Below are 21,987 nucleotides of genomic sequence, written 5' to 3'. Positions count from 1 at the left end.
GTCCTTGTGAATTTGATTTCATTAAGTGGGCCTACCCCAACTGCTAATGAGAAGACATCGATTCGATGTTTTACTTCCACCAAAAAATCTCGACATTTGGTCTATGGTAATTGCCAAATCAAAAACTGATTAAAAATATGAACTAGAAAATCGAACTTCTGGCAGTCCTAATCAGTTTGCTTTCATTGAAAGTGAGTCGGGTATGAAGAAACTGGTCGGTAATGAAGAAACTGGATTAATTAAACGATTCATTGAAATGAGTGACGGAACCAGTTGAAGAAGTTAACAAACTAATATGGTGCGTTTTTGCAGGCAAAGACCGATCGGCTAAAATATGAACTATAATTTCCGTTCAATGAATCTCAGTTGCGGTAGGACTGCCATAAACAAAGTGGTTTAACTGAACGATTCTTTCAAATGAGTGACGGAACCAGTTCAAAAAATGAACGATCTAAAGTGGTTTGAATTAAAGTGGTAAGACAATTTCGTTCACAGAACTATAGAAAATACTTAAAACCGAGTGTCGGAACAAATTGAAACAGAAAATTGAACTGTCGTTAGTCCTTGCGAATTTGATTTAATTGAGCGGGGCCTACCCCGACCAGCTGCTGAGAAGACATCGATTCGATGTTTTACCTCCAGCAAAAAATCTCGACATTTGGTCTATGCTAATTCCAAATCAATTCGGAATTGATTTTCTACCTAAACTTAGTGAAGATTTTTGTGTCTGCTATGGGAATTTTTGATGGGCTGATTTGTTTAAAAGAAATGTTCACTCGAAACAATTTTAAAATAACAGCAGATAAAATATGAAAATATAGCTTAAGGCCTAGTAGCCAGAGCTTCTTTATTATTTTATATTTGTGATTTATTTATAAATATAATTGTTAATAAATAAAAAAAATAAATATGAAAATAGGATAAATAGGAAAATAGAAAACCAAACTATCGACAAGAATATCCTAGTCAATTTGATGTTATTGAAAACGACCTACTCCGACTGCCGAATAAAGAAATAATATATATTCCCGAATTTTAAAAGGCAGGTTTCATATTGAACTTGAGGAACTACTGGAAGATGAGAAGTGTGGTGTCGACCTTAATCGGGGAACCCCAGACATTCACAATTGCCTATTCACAATGAGCCAATTATTAGAAAAATCCATTGAATATATTGCTGTTTCACAGATCTAGAAATGGCTTTCGGCTCCGTAAAGGGGCAGGAAATATGGGAAGTACTTGAAATAAAAAATTTAGAGGGCAATTTGATCAGTTCATAAAGCTTATGAACCATAAGAAGCTTCTATAAAATCTGTCGGAACTACTTGAGAACAACCAATGCTACCTCGAGAGGACTTGCTTACAAACCTAGGAGTCAGACAAGGAGCTCCTTCAACAAAAAGTCAAAACAGAATTCAGACTGCAGAAGTGAAGTATTTACGAAGAGTTACAGAAAAAAGCAAGAGAGATATAGTGTGAAATGACACTATCAGAGCCAATCTAGAAGTTGAACAAAATCGACTAAGGCTGTCGCCAGAATGCCTGGAAATCGATAACCAAAACGAGTTAGAGAAACACGATTTTCTAGTACGAGAAGCAGACAAAGAAGATGGAAAACTTCGATGGATACAGTTAACAATATATTAACCGAATGAAAATATTAAGCCCACAACGGTCAAAGTCACGGTCAAAGTCAAGACAGTAGAATTGGGCAATCTAGTTCCCGGAGCGGATCGATCTTTCTAGTTCCTTTTCCCAAAAGGAACTAGTTCCTTAAAATAGTTCCAGTAGTTCCAAATAGTTCCGAGATCGAAATAGTTTAACGAATCTTTCTCTTTCATCGTTCTTTTCATTCCAAATAGTTCCGAGACCGAAATAGTTTAACGAATCTTTCTCTTTCATCGTTCTTTTGGTTCAAATAGTTCCGAGATCGAAATAGTTCAGTTCGAAATGTTTTCATTGTTTGGTGGATGAATTGACATAAAAATAAAAAATTGCAGCGAACAAACACCAACAATGAAAGATCGACGTAGGCGTTAAATTGAAGGAATGAGAAAAACGAAAGGAACTATATAAACTAAAGGAACTATATAAACGCAAGAGCTAGATATAGTTCCAAGAGTTCCTTGTCCGGAATAGTTCCTTGGAACTAGTTCGTTCCGGAACTACACAACCCTACAAGACAGGGCGAAATGGAGAAGTCTTTGCAAAACCCTCTACAATGCAAGATAAAAAATGTCCGGAATGAATAAGTCAACCTGACCTAATAAATAATATGAAAACTTCTTCCTTGCCTTGGGAATTTTTTTCTGGCTAAAAAATCAGAAATTTCTGCCCTTATTTAAATTTCTGTTATAGCAAAACTAGGAATTTTTATCGTAACAAAAAATTTAATTTTTATGAGAAGAAAATTATATCTCTGTTTTATAATATAAATTCGTTAATTTTTTTTTGTTCTTATTTTTTATAAAATTGTTTAATTTTTAATCAATTATCTTCCATTTCTTCTTGTTTTTGTTACTAAATGCTTTAATTTATTTGTTTTGGGGATATTTTCTTGTATTAATTTCTATTTATGTTTTATTTTTTTTAATAAAAAATTCAGCTAATTGAGTGTTTGTTTGTGTTTATGTATGAATGTGTGGGCGCGTCTGTGTGAAATCTATACTTTGCTGATCTTATTTTACTGGCTATTTAGTTATTTAATAATTGTTGTTGTTATTTTTGGATTGTATGAATAATTTTATGTGATTATGTTTTGTTTTACTTATTTTTCAGCTATTGATTGATTGGTTGTCTGTCTGGGAAAGGGGAGTTTTTTTTGGGGGGGATTATTAGTCTTACTACCATTTTTCTTGGAAATGTTTTAATTTTTTGTTTATTTGTTTTTGGGAAATATTTACAAAAATTCTATGTGCTTAACTTTGTTTTGTTTTTAATAAGTTTTGTTTTTTTTCTCATCGTTTCCCTTCTTTTGTTTAGTTTAAAACTTTAATAATTTTTTGTTACTTTTTATTCTTTCTTGTTTTTTGTTTTTAGTTCGTTGGCAAAAATTTCAGTATTTCTTTTTGTTTTTCTTTGTGTTTAGGTATAAGTTACTTTTCTTCTTACTTTGTTGTTTTCCTATATATATCCTAAAAAATTATAGGTGCTATCCTCAAAAAAGATCTACACTACTGCTTTGAAAAACCAAAACGAAAAAAATATTTCAAACAAATTTCTATCCTTAAGTCCTTTGTTTTTTTAATAAATATTTTCTATTGGTACAAAAAACTATATTTCGGTTCTTACTATTTTTTTCGTTTATTGTGTGTGTATTCTGTGTTTAAGTAGTTTGTGTGTGTTCGGCTTATGTTTTGCGAGTTAAAGTTACGTACCAGCAGAGTCCATAACTTGTAAACCTCTTGGGGTATTGTTGTGTTGTTGTAAATTTCTTGTTATAATTTTTGTTTGTTTTCTTTTTTTAAGGTAAAGCATACGGTGTTCTAGTTCTGTTGTTCTTGTTGGTTTTTTTTTTTGTTTATAAGTTAATGTGGGTTTTCGTTTATTTTTTGTTTTAAGAATTCCATTTCCTCCCATCATTACCATCATAAGTTTTGTTTGGGAATTTTCTTTTGTTTTTTTTTTTCTACCAGCCATTAGAAGAAAGTTGCTTTGTAGTTTTGTGTGTTGTTTTTTGTTTCTGGGAGTTTGGGGGCTTTGTGGCCTTACCTTTCTCTTTGTGCAGGGCAAAATTCACTGCCAATTTGATTTCAAGGCAACACTAGTTTTCCTTATGTGGCTGGCTAGTCGTCCTGGTATGATATGGGAGTTTGTTTTGTTGTTGTTTTTTCATTAATTTTATTTGCAGAGTTTAAACGCTGAAAAGAGAAAAATAGTGAAAACATTGACAAATTAATATTGAATTTTAAAAAAATTTTAATTATTAAAATTTTTGGAAAAAGCTTCACTTTACTTTTTTAAAAATATAAATTTTTTCCTAATTTTTATTTGTTTGTATTTTCCTAATTTTTCTAAAATGCGAAGAATTTTGAGATTTTTTTAAGTATAAAAACTTTTTAAGAATATTTTGATTTTATAAATATTTTGTTTTTTAATTTTACAAACTTTGGAGAAATATTGTTGAGCAAGGATATTCAAATATATTTCTGAAAAATATTTTCAGGTATCATGTTGAAGAATATTCTTTAAAAATATTTTCAGCCGTGGATTTGTATACATTTGAAGGAATTTTTGTCATTCGCAGCCAATTTTTTTAAAATTTAAATAATATTTAAGGATTTATATTTTTGAAATTTTTATTAACAGAATAGTTTATAAAATATATTTTGTTTTTGTAAATTTTTAAAATATCTGGCGTGAATTTTAAACATTTTTTTAATTACTAAAATCTTTTGAAAAAGCTTTGCTTTAAATTTAAAAGAAAAGTTGAATTTTTTTTTTAATTTTATTTGCGGATTTTTTAAAATTATTTTTTTTTCAAATTCTGAAGTGTGTAAAAAAATTATAAACTGCGAAGAATTTTGAGACTTTTCAAATACAAAAAATTTAAGGAATATTTTGATTTTTTAAATTATTTTTTTAATTTTAACAATTTTTGAAAAATGTTTTCAGATATTTTTTTTTTTTTTTTTTTGAAGAATATTTTTTACAAATATTTTCAGGTGTGGATTTGTTCACACTTTTTTTTGAAAATTTCATTTGTTTGTTTGTTATAAATTTTTACGGAATATTTTTTTTTCAATTAAAAAAAATTTATTTGTGAAGAATGCTTTTTTAAAAAAATCAGGTGTGATTTTTTTTAAATTACTAAAAATGATTTGATACAAAAATTTTCACTTGGGATTATAAAAACTGCGGATTTTAAAAATAATTTTTTTTAACTTTTTTATTTTCCAAAAAATATTTCCTAAACAGCTAAAAATATTGATATTTTAATTTTTTAATACAATTTTTGAAGAATATTTTATTTTTTTATTTTAAACTTTTTTTATAAATTTTTATAAAAATTAGGCGTGAATGTTAAAAACTTTTTTAATTACAAAAATTTTTAGACAAAACTTTACTTTAAATTTTAAGAAAAGTTGAATTGTTTTTTAATTTTATTTGTGGATTTTTAAGAATTATTTATTTTTTTCAAATTTTGAAGTGTGTAAAAAAATTGTATAAACTGCGAAGAAATTTTAGATTTCTCAAATATAAAAAAATTTTAGGAATTTTTTGATTTTTTTTTTAAATTATTTTTTTTTTTAATTTTAAAAAATTTTGAAAAATATTTTCAGATATTTTGTTTGAAGAATATTTTTTACAAATATTTTCAGGCGTGGATTTGTTCACATTTTTTTTTGAAACTTTCATTTGTTTGTTTGTTATAGATTTTTTAGAATTCTTTTTAATTAAAAAAATTAAATTTTGAAGGATGATTGAAAAAAAACTATTTGTGATTTTTTAAATTATTAAAAATGTTTGATAAAAAATGTCCTTTTAAATTTGCGGATTTTAATTTTTTTTAATTTTCTAAAAATATTTCTCTAAACTGCGAAGAATTTTGATACTTTAATTTTTTATAAAAAAATTAAGAATATTTTATTTTTTTAATATAAAAAAATTGAAGAGTATTTTATTTTAAATTTTTTTTATAAATTTTTAAAAAAATCAGGCGTGAGTTTTAAAATTTTTAATTATTAAAATTTTACTAAAATTTTTAGAAAAAACTTTACTTTAAATTTAAAAAAAAGTTGAATTGTTTTTTTTTAATTTTATTTGTGGATTTTTAAATTTTTTTTTTTCAAATTTTGAAGTGTGTAAAAAAATTTATAAATTGCGACGAATTTTTAGACTTTTCAAATATAAAAATATTATGGAATATTTTGATTTTTTTTAATTATTTTTTTTTTAATTTTAAAAAATTTTCAAAAATATTTTCAGATATTTTGTTTGAAGAATATTTTTTACAAATATTTTCAGGTGTGGATTTGTTCACATTTTTTTTTGAAACTTTCATTTGTTTGTATGTTATAGATTTTTTTAAATTCTTTTTAATTAAAAAAATTTAATTTTAAAGGATGATTTAAAAAAACTAGTTGTGATTTTTTAAATTATTAAAAATTTTTGATAAAAAATGTCCTTTTAAATTTGCGGATTTTAATTTTTTTTTTAATTTTCTAAAAATATTTCTCTAAACTGCGAAGAATTTTAATACTTTAATTTTTTATAAAATAATGAAGAATATTTTATTTTTTTAATATAAAAAAAATTGAAGAGTATTTTATTTTAAAATTTTTTTTATAAATTTTTAAAAAAATCAGGCGTGAGTTTTAAAATTTTTAATTATTAAAATTTTACTAAAATTTTTAGAAAAAAAACTATACTTTAAATTTAAAAAAAAGTTGAATTGTTTTTTTTTCTTTAATTTTATTTGTGAATTTTTAATTTTTTTTTTTTCAAATTTTGAAGTCTGTAAAAAAATTGATAAATTGCGACGAATTTTTAGACTTTTCAAATATAAAAATATTAAGGAATATTTTGATTTTTTTTTAATTATTTTTTTTTAATTTTAAAAAATTTTCAAAAATATTTTCAGATATTTTGTTTGGAGAATAAAGTATTTTATTTAAAAATTAATTTTTATAAATTTTTAATTTTGGGTGCCACCGTGGTGCAATGGTATGCACACCCGCCTTGCACACATAAGGTCGTGGGTTCGATTCCCCGGCCAGGCAACATCAAAACACTTTTCAACGGTGGCAAAAAACCCCTCAGTGATTTTGGCGACATTTCCTGAGTATTTCAGCCATGTAAAACTTCTTTACAAAAGTGGTGTCTTAGACACGCCGTTCGGACTCGGCGATAAACTGTAGGTCCCATATCATTGAGCTAATATGGATCGGGAGAGAAATCACCCTTGTCCCTTATGGGATGGATGTTTGTGGAACAATTATATTACATTTTTAATGAATATTTTTCTGAAAATTTTCAGCCCTGGATATTAAAAATTATTTTGGATTTTCAAAAATTAATTTTTATAAATATTATAATAATATTTAAGGTTTCTTTAATTTCAGGCCTAATTTTTTAAAAATTAATTTTTATATATTTTTATATTTGTTCGAAATTTTTCTGCCGTGGATTTTTAAAAATTATTTTTTATAAATATTAAGAATAATTATGTCGACACTTGTCTGTTGTGGCTTTTTAAAAATTAATTTTCATAAATGTTTAATGAATATTTTACTGAAAATTTTCTGCCGTGGATTTTTAAAAATTATTTTGGGTTTTTAAAAATTAATTTTTATAAATTTTGAATAATATTTAAGGTTTCTTTAATTTCAGGCGTAAATTTTTAAAAAAGTGATTTTTATATATTTTTATAATTGTTTGAATTTTTTTTTTATAAATATAAAAGAATATTTTGTTGGAAATTTTCTGGCGTGGATAATTTTTTTTCTTTTTTAATTTTTTAGTAATTTTTAGGGAAAATATTGTTAATTTTTAAGGAATATTTTTTAAAAATTTTCTGTCGCGGATTTTTATAAATAATTATTTTTTTTTTTTTATTTATAAAAATGTTTAAGGAAAATTTTTTAATATTTAAATAATTTTAAGAAATATTTTTTGAAAAAAAAATTAAAAAACAGTAAAAATTAAAAATTAATCTTTATAATTTTTAGGGAACTTTTTTAAAATTTTATAGAGTATTTATTCAAAATTTTCAGTTGTAAATTTTTGAAAATTATTATTTTTTTTAATTTTTATGATTTTTTTTTTTGGGATTTTCGGTTGTGGTTTTTTAAAAATTATTTTTTTTACATAATTCATGAATAATATTGTTTTTAGGGTATCAAGGGTTGTAGTCTTCCAAAATATTTTTCAAGGCATGTTAAAGATTGTTTAATATTTTTTCGTTACACTTACCTCAAATCCATTGGTTTCATCAATGATACCACAGCCTATTTGTTGTAGTTGTTGTTGTATTTGTTATATTTTGTTCATCTTCTTCCTGTTGTTGTTGTTCGTAATCATCATTCTCTTTGTCTTGTTGTTGCAGTTTTAATAAATTATTTGTAGCATTTTTCGTTAATTCAAAATCATTAGCCATTGTTGTTGCTGTTCTTTCAACATTATCATCATTATCACTTAACTCAGCATTATCACTGACACAATGATTATCATCGTCATCATCACCATCACCATGTTCAGCATTTCCTACAGATTTTTCTAAATTTTCTAAAGCTTTTTGTATACCCAATATTTCCAATGACGAGGGCATATAATAATCACTGTCCTCATCACCACGATCATCTGGCAAAATTTTGCCTCCACCTACCCCATCAATATCATCGTCATCTTCCGTATCATCTGAATTGGGATCCTTGGCCAATGATAACTTAAGGACCCTTAAATCTTTTGCCTTCAGCGAGTTGTGATAAAACCCCTGGGCTTGGGATTTATTGCTGCTTTTGTTATTCTGCAGGGTATAACTAAAGTGAGGCGCCGGGCCCAGTGATGATCGATTGGTTTGTTTTGAGGCAGGTGTGGGAGGAGGAAATGCTTGTAGTTGATATAAACTTTGATCGTGATAATGATTGTGAGTGGTGGTGGCGGCCAGGTGTTTGTGGGAATTTAAAATGCTAAGTCTTTTCGAAGAATGTTGTGGTTTAAGTAGAGCATTGCCAGCACAACTAATGCCATTTTGTGATGTTGTTGTTGTTAATGATGATGATGCTGCTGCGTTTGCTGTTGTTCCAGAGGCTAATAATTTATTATTACTGTTGCTAAAATGATTGTTCTTATTGTTATTATTGCTACCACTACCAACTACTTGAGTTTTTCTATTATTATTTATAGTAGATGCTGATGAAGTTGTTTTTGTTGTTGTATTATTACAGGCCATATTTTGCTGCATGATGGCCTTTTGTTGGGTCTCAAACTAAAGATTGTCTGGATAGCTGCGGAAATTATAGGTTCTGGCCCTTTGGAATTGCATGGTTTCGGCATTATTGGGATTACCGCCGGCACCCACACTACCACCACCACCTCCCACCGTCGCTGTATTATATGGATTGATCATGGGTGCCGTTGATTGGGAATTCATGGTGCCCATGTTATCATCATAATTATGCTCATTACTTAGATTACTGCTGGCCTTACTGCTCATGGTATTACTACCGCTGTGACCTTTAATGGGTTTAAAAATGGCCGTTGTGGCATAGTATTTTTCCATTGGTGGTGGTGGCACCTGTGGCGGCCGAGGGAATATACTGCTGAGTGGTGGGGGAGGTGTGCGGCGTACATTAACATAACCACCTGGTGTGGAATTGGACATTTTTGAGGGCATATAATCCTGCATGTGGGGTACAGCATAACCTCCTTCAGGAACATCTAAGTGGAAATATAGGGCACACACACATACACAAAACATAAGAAAATGAAATTGCGAGGAAAAGGGAAGAGAAAAAGAACGAAAACAAGCCATTAAAACTTTGTTATAATTTTTTTCGGTTTTTGTCAAGTCATCACTTATGGTTTATGGCAGGCCAATGGCCCTCCATTGAAAAGAAACCGAAACCAACCCACTCTATTTAATAATAGGTAGGGAGTATGATGAATTTTTTCTAAGGTTTCTTTTCTTGTGGCCATAATTCATGTTATGATGTTGCAAAGAGTTCAAAAAGCCAAGTTAAGGAAATAATTTTTTTTCTGTTGAGCAACTCCTCCCACTTTGCTTGTTTTGCTTTCGTGGAATTTTTGTTGTTGTATTCTCTTACCTGTATAGTCTGGAGTCATATTACATTGCAAATCATTAACAGCCGCATATCCATTTACTCCGCTGGTGTACATATTTACATTGAAGGGTTCGTGGTAGAGGCTATTCTTGCCAATTGAATCATTATCATCTACGCTGGCCTAGAAGGAAGAGGGAAAAATTAGGAGAAATTATATTTTTTTAGTAAGGAATAAAGGAGATGCAGGAAAAACGGTAAGGAGAGGCTTTAAGCTTAACGTTTTTAATACATATCAAAAAATTATTTAAAACATTTAAAGAATTAAAAATATAAAGAATATTAAAAAAAATAACATTTATTCTTAAAAACTAAAAAATGTCAATCATGACTCATTACAAAAAACTTTTTTTTATGAAAAAAAAATTATTTGTTGATTTTATCGACCTTTCGATTTGTTATTAAATGAAAATTCTTATTTCGAGCTTGAGGTCTTTATGTGTTCTTTATTTCTTCTCCAATATTTCGGAATTAATTAAATTCCATCTTCAGGGAGTGTGAAATAATAAGTGAAATAAACTTAAAACAAGAATGAAAAAAAAAATTAGTATTTTTTGAAACAAATTTTTAAAAATATTTTTTATATTAAAAAATTAAAAAAAATAAAGTATATATTTTTTTCAATAATATTTTTATAATTTGAAAAGTTGTTCAAGAAGATATTTTTTTAAGAATTTGAGAAAGTTCAACGATTTTTTCTTAAATTTTAAAAATGTTCTTTAAATTTTGTTGCAAAAAATTTTAAGAATTGTTTTACCCCCAGTTTTTGTAAACATTTTTATTCTTCTCACACGAATTGTCAAATTTTGTAGATCGATTTACTCCCTTTAGCGCAAATGTAGAGCGCTGATTTTTAAATGAGGAATCCTTAACGATATATGGAACGGGTATACTAAAAATTAGATGTGTATGTCATCTGGGGGCTGAGCTATGAATGCCTAAATTATTACGAATATAGACGAACGAACAAAAAAAAAATAAGTTACAAAAACTGGGGGTAAATCATCTTTTTAATATTTCTTTTAAATATTAAAATATAATTAAAAATTTTTTAAAAAATATTTTTTGATTTAAAATCCATAATTTTTAAAAAAAAAATTTAAAAAAAAATATTTTTGGTAAAAAAAAATAATTACAAAAATATTTTTTACGAAAAAAAATATTTATTTTATTTAAAAAAAATTAAGAATATTTTTTTTAAATATAAACATTTATAAAAAAGTTAGGAAATTTTTTAATTTAAAATATGGTGAAAAAAAATTGTCCCATAATTTGAGCGTGGACTTTTAAAGATTTTTGTTTGTTTTTTTACTATAGCATTTTTTAAAGAATATTTAACAAAATAAATATTTTTCAAAGAGTCAAGCATTTTTGGAAAAATTTTAAGAGTTTTTTTTTAAACTAGAGGATTTTTTCTTCCTCTTCAACATTTGTGTTTACGGAAAAATATTAAAGAAAATATTTTTTTTAATTAAGAAGAAAAAATTACGAATATATTTTTTTATTTAAAACATAATAGGGATATTTTATCAATTTTTTTATAAAAAAAAATTATTTTAGTTTAAAAAAAAATTATGAATATTTTTTTAATATAAACATTTATAAAAAAATTAAGAACATTTTTTTATTTTTTTTTTTTTAATTTAAAATATGGTGAAAAAAATTGCATTTTTTAAAGAATTTTAAACAAAATAAATATTTTTCAAAGAGTCAAACATTTTTGGAAAAATTTTAAGAGTATTTTTAAAAATATTTTTTATTTAAAACTAGAGTAAATTTTCTGCCTCTTCAACATTTGTGTTTACGGAAAAATATTAAAGAATATATTTTTTAATTAAAAAGAAAAAAATAAAGAATATATTTTTTATTTAAAACAAATATATTTTTTAAATATGCTTAAAGAAAAAACTTTTGCAAAAAATTCAGTGTTAATTTTTAAAGACTATTCTTTGTTTTTTTAACAATTTTATATATTTTTGTAATAATTATTTTTTTATTAATTTTTTGTTAAAAAATAAAATTAAAGTATATTTAAGTAATTAATAATTAAACATTAATAACTTTTTACAACATATTTTTTATTTTAAAAGAATATTAGAAATGTGTTTTGAGAAACATTTTAAAATTATTTTTATGAATATTTTTTGATAAAAATATTAAAAATTCTAAAAAGTATTTTTTTAAAATTATTTTTATTATATTAATAAACAATAGTCTTTAAAAATCCAAATTGAAATTTTTGCAATTTAATTTCAACATTTTTAAATTTAAAAAAAAAAAATCCTTTAACATTTTAAAAATTAAAACAATATTTTACTTTAATTTGTTTAATTAAAAAAATAAATTTTAAACTTTTTTCTTTCTCTTCAACAGTTGTGTTTACGGGAAAATATTAAAGAATATATTTTTTAATTAAACAAGAAAACAAATACAGAATGTATTTATTTATTTAAAACAAATATATTTTTTTAATATGTTTAAAGAAACAATTTTTCCAAAAAATTCAGCGTTAATTTTTAAAGATTATTGTTTGTTTTTTTAACAATTTTATATATTTTTGTAATAATTATTTACTTTATTAATTTTTTGTTAAAAAATAAAATTAAAGAATATTAAAATTATTAATATTTAAGAGCAAATAATTTTTACAACACAATTTTTATTTTAAAAGAATATTAGAAATGTGTTTTGAGAAACATTTAAAGATTATTTCTAAGAATATTTTTTTGATAAAAATATTAAAAACTCTTTTTTTAATAAATTATTTTTATTATATTAATAAACAATAGTCTTTAAAAATCCAAACTGAAATTTTTGGAAAAAAATCTCTAAGTAATTTTACATTCAACATTTTTAAAATTTAAAAAAAATTCCTTTAACATTTTTAAAATTAAAAAAATATTTTACTTTAATTTTTTAATTAAAACAAATAAATTTTAAAGTTTTTTTGTAAAAACAAATATTTAAGATATAAGAAAAATTATTTTTTTAAAAAATATATATTTTTAGTGAAAAATATTAATTGTTTTTTATAATATGATTTTTAAAATATTCTTTAAGTTTATTTTAGTAATTAATATTTAAAAACATATAATTTTTACAGAATATTTTTCATTTTAAAAGAATATTAGAAATGTGTTTTGAGAAACAGTTTAGGATTATTTCTAAAAATATTTTTTTGATAAAAATATTAAAAAGTCTTTTTTTAATCAATTATTTTTAATTTATTAATAAACAATAGTCTTTAAAAATCCAAACTGAACTTTTTGGAAAAAAAACTCTAAATAATTTTACATTCAATATTTAAAAAAAAATACTTTAACATTTTTAAAATTAAAAAAAAAAAAATATTTTACTTTTATTATTTTAATTTTAAAATTTTTTTGTAAAAACAAATATTTAAGATGTAAGAAAAATAATTTTTTAAAATATATATTTTTTAGTGAATTTTAAAATATTCCTTAAGTTTATTTTAAAATTTTGATGTTAAAACAATTATAAAGATTTTTTTTCAATTATTTTTTCACCCAATGTAAATTTACATGTTTTTTTTATTCTCTTCTAATTTCCATAAAATATACTTTATTTGTGAGAAATACCTACATTTTTTAAACATTTAAAAAATATTCTTAATTAATTAAAAATTAAAAAGTAATTAATTTTTTCGAAAAATATTTATAAAATTGTTTTTAAATAAAAACAGTATATAGAAAATGTTTTATTTATTTATTCTATGTGAAAAAATTATTTTGAAAAATATTAATTTTTTTTTGAAAAATATGACTTTTTAATTATTCTTATTTTTTCTAATTTTCATTCAAAAACAATCCTAAAGATATTTTTAATTATTTATTTTTTCACCCAAAGTAAATTTCCATGTTTCTTCTTTTTTTATTTTCTTATGACTTCCGAAACTTTCCTTCTAATTCCACTATCACTAGCCAAACACATTTGTTGTTTTAAGTATTCAACTAATCCCTCAAGTATCCTTTGCCTTAGCAGCGCCAAAAACCCCGGGACAATTAAGTACTTAATATTGTTACTTTTAACCTTCAAAATAGTCGAACCCACAAAACTTTGTCCTTGCCATACAACACAAAATTGGCAACAAAATTCCAAAACATTACATTCTGGAATAAGAAATGTCCATTAGTTGCTGTTATCCAGTCACCCCCAAAAACTTAGCAAACATTAATGCCAGCCATACCAATCGGGGAAAAAAAATATCCCAAAATCTGTTTTTTATTACCATTTATGTCTTCTTATTATTATTTGTTGTTTGTTTGTCTCTGGTCTGGCTTTCGTGTTCTTAGAGTTTCAGACCTCTAACCTAGCTTTACGCCTTGCCGGTCATACATACATTATTTTTTGTTTCATTTTTGTAGTATTTGTTGTTGTTCATGGATACTTACTTTAATTCCTGTGCCATTTGGTCGATGCTTATCAACATTGCCACCCAATGTATTTGGATTAAAACTATATTGGAATGCATCCAAAACATTGCTACCACGTGCCCTTTTCGTTCGAGAGACAATAAATAATATGATAGCCACCAGCAGTATAATGATGGTAGTTAAGACGACAATAACAACGCCAATAAAATTCTCATCGGAGGGTTCTTGATCGATGGGTTTGGGTGCGATTACTGTGAGGAAGAAAAATGACAAAGAGAGAGAAAAAATATTAATATTCTGCAGAAATTAATGAAGTGTATAAAAACAAAATAAAAACATAATACTGCAGACAAGAATATTATAATTACAAATTTTGAGATGGGTAATTGGGAATGGAATATAAAGTTGAATATCATTTTTTATATTCCTGAAAAGTCCAAATGGATTTTTATTTTCATTTAAAATGAAAATATTTTTTAATAAACATTTCTATTCTGCGTTGTGGAATATTTTAAAAATAGTAGGGTATTTATGAAAGACCAGGCAAAAACCTAATAAATTCATTGCTTTCATCGATATCCTAGACACTAACCAATAATTAGGGCCAACACCTAAAAGTATGCTATAGAAAGAAATTTGGAATGGAATATAAATTTGAGTAGTCATTTTTTACATCTTTACTTTCAAATTAAAATATTTTTTTTTTTTTTTGAAATTTTGCCTGTCTGGACGAAGATTATGGAAATAGAAAATACTTTTTAATAGTTAATTTTAATTTCTTCGAATTTCTTTGTTTATTCTGTGTTGGCGAATATTTTCAAAATAGTAGGGTGTTTATGAGAGACCAGGCAAAAACCTAATAAATTCGTTGCTATCATCGATATCCTAGACACTAACCAATATATAGGGCAAACACCTAAAAGTATGCTATAGAAAGAAACTGGGAATGGAATATTAATTTGAGTAGTCATTTTTACATTTTTAATTTAAATTGAAAATATTTTTTTTTTTTGAAATTTTGTCTGTCTTGGCGAAGATTATAGAAACAGAAAATATATTTTAATAGTTAAATTTAATTTCTTCGAATTTCTTTGTCTATTCTGTTGGCGAATATTTTCACAATAGTAGGGTGTTTATGAGAGAGCAGGCAAAAACTTAATAAATTCCAAATATCCCAGACACTAACCAATAATTAGGCCCAACACCTAAATGCATGCTACAGAAAGAACAAAATTTAAAGCACATAATATTTTTTTGTGTTTATTAAAATTCTACAATTTAAAGCTCTTTATCTCACATCCTTCTCCCTTGCTTTTTAACCGCCAATTTTATTAATGTAAAAAAGTAAAACATCAACAAAAAGATAGCACTCAAATCAACAAAAACATCCCGTAAAGTGTAAGATGGAGAGATGGAGGAGTCGTAGCAAATATATAATCACAGTGAATGAAAACTTACATTGTGGTCCATTATTATAGTTGCGTTCGCCATTAAGATTTGTTGTTGGCATTTTACCACCATTTTTATTATTATGATGATATTCATTACTTTGTAAAGGATATTCACGGGTATCCTGTGGCAATAAGGCGCCACGTTGTTCTTGTTCGTCTGTGAAATTTCCCACGGCTGGCACTGCAGATAGATTGGCAATGGAATGGCATGGCAATGAAAGCAAGAGAGCATGAAAAGAAATCAGAAAAAAAAACAAGAAAGAGATATTAAATATTAGTAAAAATATATGTATAGACGAAATTCTTTAAGTTGTTCGGCGAAATAAAATTTCATTGAATTTAAGTAAAAATTCAAGGGGTTGCTGCTAAGATTTTGGAGGATTTTAATAATTCATTTCACTTACAATTTTTCGAGCATATAAGGAATTTTATTTTTTATACTTTAATAAAGATTATGTTTCAATTTTATTTGTTTTCTCTTCATTAATTTTTAAATTTTATTATTTATTTATTATTATTTATTAGTTTAAACAATTTTATTTTTTTATTCTTATTTGGTTAATTGTAAATTTTATTATTATTTTATTTATTTCATTTATTATTTTTATTTAAATAAATAATATTTTTATAATTTTATGTCCTTCTATATGCTATTTGTTTTATTTATTTAATATATATAGCAAATATTTTTTTCAAAATAATTTACTCCACATTACTATGAAGTAAAGCGGCGCTCTTTGCCTAGCCTTGTTATTGAGATGAATCAATAAAGAACCCAACGTTTCCTTTTGAATAGCTTTAGGTCCTATGTCCTTTCATTTGAGTAGGCAAATACAACACAAATATAACAGCTGTCCTTTGAATACTTTTGTTTTAACAAAATGTTTTGAGGCTCATTTAAATAGTAGTTTCTACTTCTCTTCTCTCTTGCAAACACATCAAAAATTAACCATTATATATTATGTGTAAAATTCTATCATCTGACTTTGTATATCCTTTTTCTCTCTGACATTTGCCTCAGTAAATTAAGTCCATTTTTCAGTTACTAGGTTCCTTTTTCTCTTTTAGGTTTAAACACAACACATGTGTATAACTCAAAGGATTTTAATTGTTCGGACAATAATAACAACAACAACACATATGTATAAACATAAAGAAATCTCCCTTTTTGTCAAATACAATGATTTCGAAAAGAAATCGTAAGCCAAGAATTGAAAAGCCAAAACAAAAGCTGTCACAAAAGGTAATACAAATCAACTAACAAAACCCAACAACAAACAACAGCAACAACAACAGTCACATACTGTGATTTGTACCACAAAACAACAGGATGCATACACATATGTATATCCTTTATGGCTATTTTTGATATAGGTGTTAGATTACAAATACATACATATATTCAAAGGGATATGTATGTGATAGATGGTTGCAGTAATGCATATGGACATACAGAGAAAGGCCATGACTTGGTGACACAGAAATAAATAGGCTTTAAGAAATTTTCTGAAATATTTAAAAATTACAAAAGTCAATTGGGAAAAATAAATAAAATGCTATTGGGTCCAAGAGGTCTTAAGCTTGCAGAGTGAGGAGACTTGGTCTCCTTTACGAATATTGTTAGATTGGTAGTAGGGTAGTTATGAGAACGCAGGAAAACCCATACCAACATTGTTCTTGTCTTTGCTATAGATCTATCCTAGACACTAACCAATATTAATTTAAGGCATAATGCCTAAAAGCATGCAATAAAACTGACAGATAAAAAACGCTATTGTGTTCAGAATACCCAAAGTTTGTAGCTACCCTACTGTCTTAATTATGGAAATTTCTTGAATTATCATGGAACTTATTTCTTCTCCAGTGGTCACTGATGTACTCGGAAAGTGTAATCACAAGATAACTAACCGGTAAGAAGTACAAAAGACTGGGACAGGCTTTACGAATATTATTAGATTGGTAGTAGGGTGATTATGCGAACGCAGGAAAAACCGTACGTACCAACATTGTTCTTGTCTTTGCTGCAGATATAGCTTAAACACTAACCAATATTCATTTTATGTATAATGCCTAAAAATATGCAAAAAATCTGTGAGCATAAATAAAAATTAAAAGAAAGTTACTGCTTCAACATGGCAAAATTCAGGACTTAAATTGGTCTGGATTCAGTCAGAGAGATACTGAATTTCTTTCATATCCAGTAAACATAGATATACTCCGAAAGGCCAAGATAATTGCCTTCCAGGAACTGCAAGGGACTGGGGAAAGGCAATAAATAATATTATTTCATTAGTTCAAGGTGGTGCAAAAGTAAACTTCCGATGTTTTTTGGCCGTAATTACAAAAAAAAAAATGAAAAACTTTGATTCTTCTTGTGGATTATTTTTATTTGGTCTTTTAATTTTTTTACATCAATTCGAGAATATGATGTCAGATAAATGGCCGCCGCCACAGTTTATTGTCATTTGAGCCCTTTTTATGGTATTTTCCATCACTTTGGCCAAAACTTCCGGCGATAGGTCCTCACATTCTTGACGGATATTGTCTTTAAGAGCTGAAAGAGTCTGAGGCTTGTTGACATAAACCCGCGACTTCAAAAATCCCCACAAAAAGAAGTCTGGAGCGGTCAAATCAGGCGATCTTGCTGTGGAAAATGCATCCTTCGGTTGTGGCACGTGCAGTGTGTGCCGTTGTACCGTCCTGTTAGAACCACATGTTTTCCAATCCCAAGTCATCAAGTTGCGGCAAGAAGAACTCGTTGATCATTGCTCTGTAGCTCTCACCATTCACAGTAACCGTTTGGCCCGCGATGTCTTCGAAGAAAAAAGGTCCGATGAATGCTCCAGCGAAAACAGCACACCATACAGTGACTTTGAGCGGTTGTAATGGCTCTTCATGAGTTACACATGGATTTTCAGTGCCCAGAAGCGAAAATTTTGCTTATTTACGTACCCGCTAAGATGGAAATGCGCCTCATCACTCATGATTATTTTTGATGAAAACCGACCGATTATTGGTCAAATAAATAGTCACCAATATCCCGCGTTCAAGAGAAGTGTAGCGTAACATTGTTTATTAACGTGTATTTTGCATGTGTTTACTACACAAATGTCAAAACAGAACTGACAAAATTTATAGCATTTTCTGATAGGAGAATTACTTTTGCGCCACCTTGTAGTAGGGTTATTATGAGATCGCAGGCAAAAATATTTACCAATATGGTTAGTGCTAATGCTAGATCCGTAGCACAGGTACAAACCAATATATTTGTAAGCCCAATGCCTTAAAGTATGCCGCAAGTCAATGAAAATAAAGAGTAACAGAAGGGTACTTAGTTTAACAGACTCGAATTAGGGTTTACTGAATCGGTAACGCAGACACTTAGCAGCAAAGTATTTTGCGACAAGTCTAATAGCGGACCATTAACAATTAAACCAAGGATTGACAATCAGGGCAATCTTGAATAAAAATTCCGTGCGGAATTTGTTCCCTTTCCACAATTTTACAATTGTTTATTTCAATATTTATGCCCAAAAAGTAGATTCTAGTAGTTTTTAAAGCTTTAAAATATTGATTTCTTTTTAAATATTGATTTCATTTTCTAAAATTATTTTTCGTGCGTTAAATTCTGAGAGAAATATTCATGATTGCCTAGAATATTCTGAACATCTGAGCAACAACGGGACACTCATTGCAGCAGAAGATCGTCAAATGTTTCGAAAAATGTTAATTCGTAACTTTCAGGAAGGTGCAGTTGGTTTAGCCCCTATTGAAAATTTGCATTCGAACCGAAGAACACCTGCTGCCCCGAAAACCAGAGTTGTCCTGGTACAATTACCTTCAGAATAATATGGACGTTTTAACTACCACGGGACAAAGACTAAAGAAAATTTGTACACAGGAGAAGAACGTCTGATGTCTCAACTCCCATTGAGCAAAGATTGACGACAATGTACAGAAGATCTATTCGAGAACTATCTGAAAAAATCTTCGGAATGATATCGACGTTTTAATTGCCCAACTAGGAAAGGATAGAAAACAATATATGAAAGATTTTTGCAATATTGGGCGGCTACTGTAGCAGAAGAACTTAAAAGGCTCCGAAAAAAAATGTAGAATCAAAGTAGAGTAGTATAGTCGGTTTATGCCTATTGGAAGCTCCATTCAAATTGAAGAATACTTGTTGTAAGCTGGTGTATCAAACATTGGTTCAATATTGGCGCCTTTTGCAGCAGAAGAACGTCAAATATTCCGAGAAATTTAGACTCAAAGCCTTCAGTAGTGGGATTCTCTTGCGTAATTTGTCGGGACAACAGGTATTCTTCTGTTAGAATATGGTTTTTAGAAGGAAGAAACCGACTGCACCATTCAGTGGTGGGATTCTCTAACTCAATGTTTGAGTTAACGACAAAAATCGGTAAAATTAAAATGCAAAATTATGATTGAAAAGATCAAATAAAAGTTGACAGCTCTTTTGCTATAGGTAGGACTTTATGACGACTTTTTATTCGTCGCTAAGTTCGTTAATTACCGAAATTTTAAGCATTTTCAAGGAAAAATCTTGGATTTCATCCGAATTTTATTTAGAACGACCTTTGTCTTCAAAAAATCTATGCCTTAGGCTGCACGGAGGAATATTTGATAAATGGTAGTGTGTTTATGAGGGAGCAGGAAAAAAATACCAAATTCTTATTAAGGATTTCTAGGTTGATATCTTAGACACAAACCAATAAATAATTAGACTTAACACCTAAAAGCATGCTACAAAACTCAAATACATACCATTTATTTGTTCATGGTTAGGATAAGAATATAATAGGGATACAAATAAACAATTCAAAAATTTTGTTTTTTAAATTTTGATTTTATCAGTATTTTTATAGAGCCCCCTTTGTCTTCAAGAAATCTATGCCGTAGATAAATAGTAGGGTGATTATGAGGAAGCAGGAAAAATCCAAATAATATGGAATTCTCATTAGGGGTTTCTAGGTTGATATCGTAGACACAGGCCAATAAACATTTAGCCCCAACACCTAAAAGCATGCTACAAAAATAGAAAACAATTAAAATATGCATTTATTGGTTTGTGTTTAGGATAAAAATTAAATAGTTGTCGCCATTGGTGTCCGAACGGAATTCAAAGAAATTTCTTGAAACTTGAAAAAAAAATTGTTTTTCAAGAATGCGTGAAACGTGGGTTTTTAGAAGCTCTAACGGACCTTACCGGTATATGTAAAGAAAATTCTTTGTAGGTCCAACACAGTGCAAAAAATGATTTCCGAAATCAATTTTTGTGAAAAAAAAATTTAAGACTTCATGAAACGCGGGGTTCTTAGAAGCTATACCATACCTAACCAGTATATGTAAAGAAAAATTGTCATAGGTCCAACACAGTGCAAAAATTGGGGTTTGAAGCCAATTTTTGTAGAAGCAACAATTTATTTCTTTTAATGGTTTGGCGCTTGAATTTTGCTGTAAAAACAAATTTTTCACTTTAGGAAGTTAGTAATAAAAACTATCTCCCATCCGGCGTAACTGCAGCACCCTATCGCATGGGAAAAAACAAGGTGAAATATTGTGACGGTCTTAGAGATCATCTTATCGCGAAGTTAGAAAATTTGCTTATTTCTAACCGAAATTTAGACCTATCTGCCAATGGGTTTTTTCGAGAGTCTTAAATAGGCAATTTCTTTTTGCTTCTTCTAAAGCTTTTCTTTCTATTTATTTTTGTGCTTAAATTTGCATTAATTTCATCCATTTTTTCTCCTTCCCTTTATCTCACAACTACTCTCACTGATTTCCATGGAGGAAAACTACAAAAGAATTGATCTAGAAATGATTGACACAAGAAAATAAAACCCAGAAGAAGAAGCAGGAGAAAAATCGAAATTTAAAAAGAAATTTACAATTGTGTAAAGAAACTGCAAGAGAGGAAAGCGGATGGAGGAGAAGAGGAAAGGTAAAGGAAAATCATTTTCAGCTTCATTTCACTTTCAAGTGTCAAACACTTGAAAATGCATTTTTGCATACAATAATGCCAGCACCACCACAACTACTATCCCCCGTCAATGGCAACATTATACGGCATCCAACATCCATCGTCATCAACAAAGCCAAGTTTTCATGGAAAACATCTTTCAAGTGGCGTCGCCGACATTCATCTTTTGTAACTGAAATCGAATGCATTTGAAATGTTCAACGTCATCAGCATCATCATTATCAGGGGAGATATGGTGGCAGGCACAGAAATGCTGGGTTAATATCTCCCCTACACCTCTCCACGTTCACTACTCGTTCACTCGTCCGTCATTCGCTCTCCTTTTTGCCGTAGAGATTTCATGCATTGCGATTTTGGGTTTT

At 27.5% G+C, this 21,987-nt stretch overlaps 2 protein-coding genes across 4 annotated transcripts in view; both read right to left on the bottom strand.

Moving 5' to 3' along the window:
- Positions 1-3,543: 3,543 nt before the first annotated feature.
- LOC141393780 (uncharacterized) lies at positions 3,544-9,136 on the bottom strand. The gene is made up of 2 exons (XM_073967241.1): positions 7,915-9,136; positions 3,544-3,860 (listed from the first exon to the last, which is right to left on the bottom strand). The coding sequence occupies exon 1, from the start codon at positions 8,903-8,905 to the stop codon at positions 7,934-7,936; it is 972 nt and encodes a 323-aa protein (XP_073823342.1). The 5' UTR covers positions 8,906-9,136; the 3' UTR covers positions 3,544-3,860; positions 7,915-7,933.
- Positions 8,001-21,987, bottom strand: part of smal (smoke alarm) — a 140,045-nt gene continuing 126,058 nt past the window's right edge. For 2 of the 3 annotated variants that reach the window (XM_073967238.1, XM_073967239.1), the window contains exons 9-12: positions 15,635-15,808; positions 14,195-14,427; positions 9,768-9,906; positions 8,001-9,381 (exon numbers count right to left, since the gene is read on the bottom strand). In XM_073967238.1, coding sequence (XP_073823339.1) covers positions 8,930-9,381; positions 9,768-9,906; positions 14,195-14,427; positions 15,635-15,808 — 998 coding nt within the window. In that variant the 3' untranslated portion in view covers positions 8,001-8,929. The remainder of the gene's footprint in view (positions 9,382-9,767; positions 9,907-14,194; positions 14,428-15,634; positions 15,809-21,987) is intronic. The other variant, XM_073967240.1, reaches the window with a different exon arrangement.

The sequence above is a fragment of the Musca autumnalis genome, unplaced genomic scaffold (assembly GCF_047663935.1).
Source record: "Musca autumnalis isolate F117 unplaced genomic scaffold, ASM4766393v1 scaffold_2, whole genome shotgun sequence".
NCBI lineage: Eukaryota > Metazoa > Arthropoda > Insecta > Diptera > Muscidae > Musca > Musca autumnalis.
This window is presented reverse-complemented; position numbering and strand designations above follow the sequence as displayed.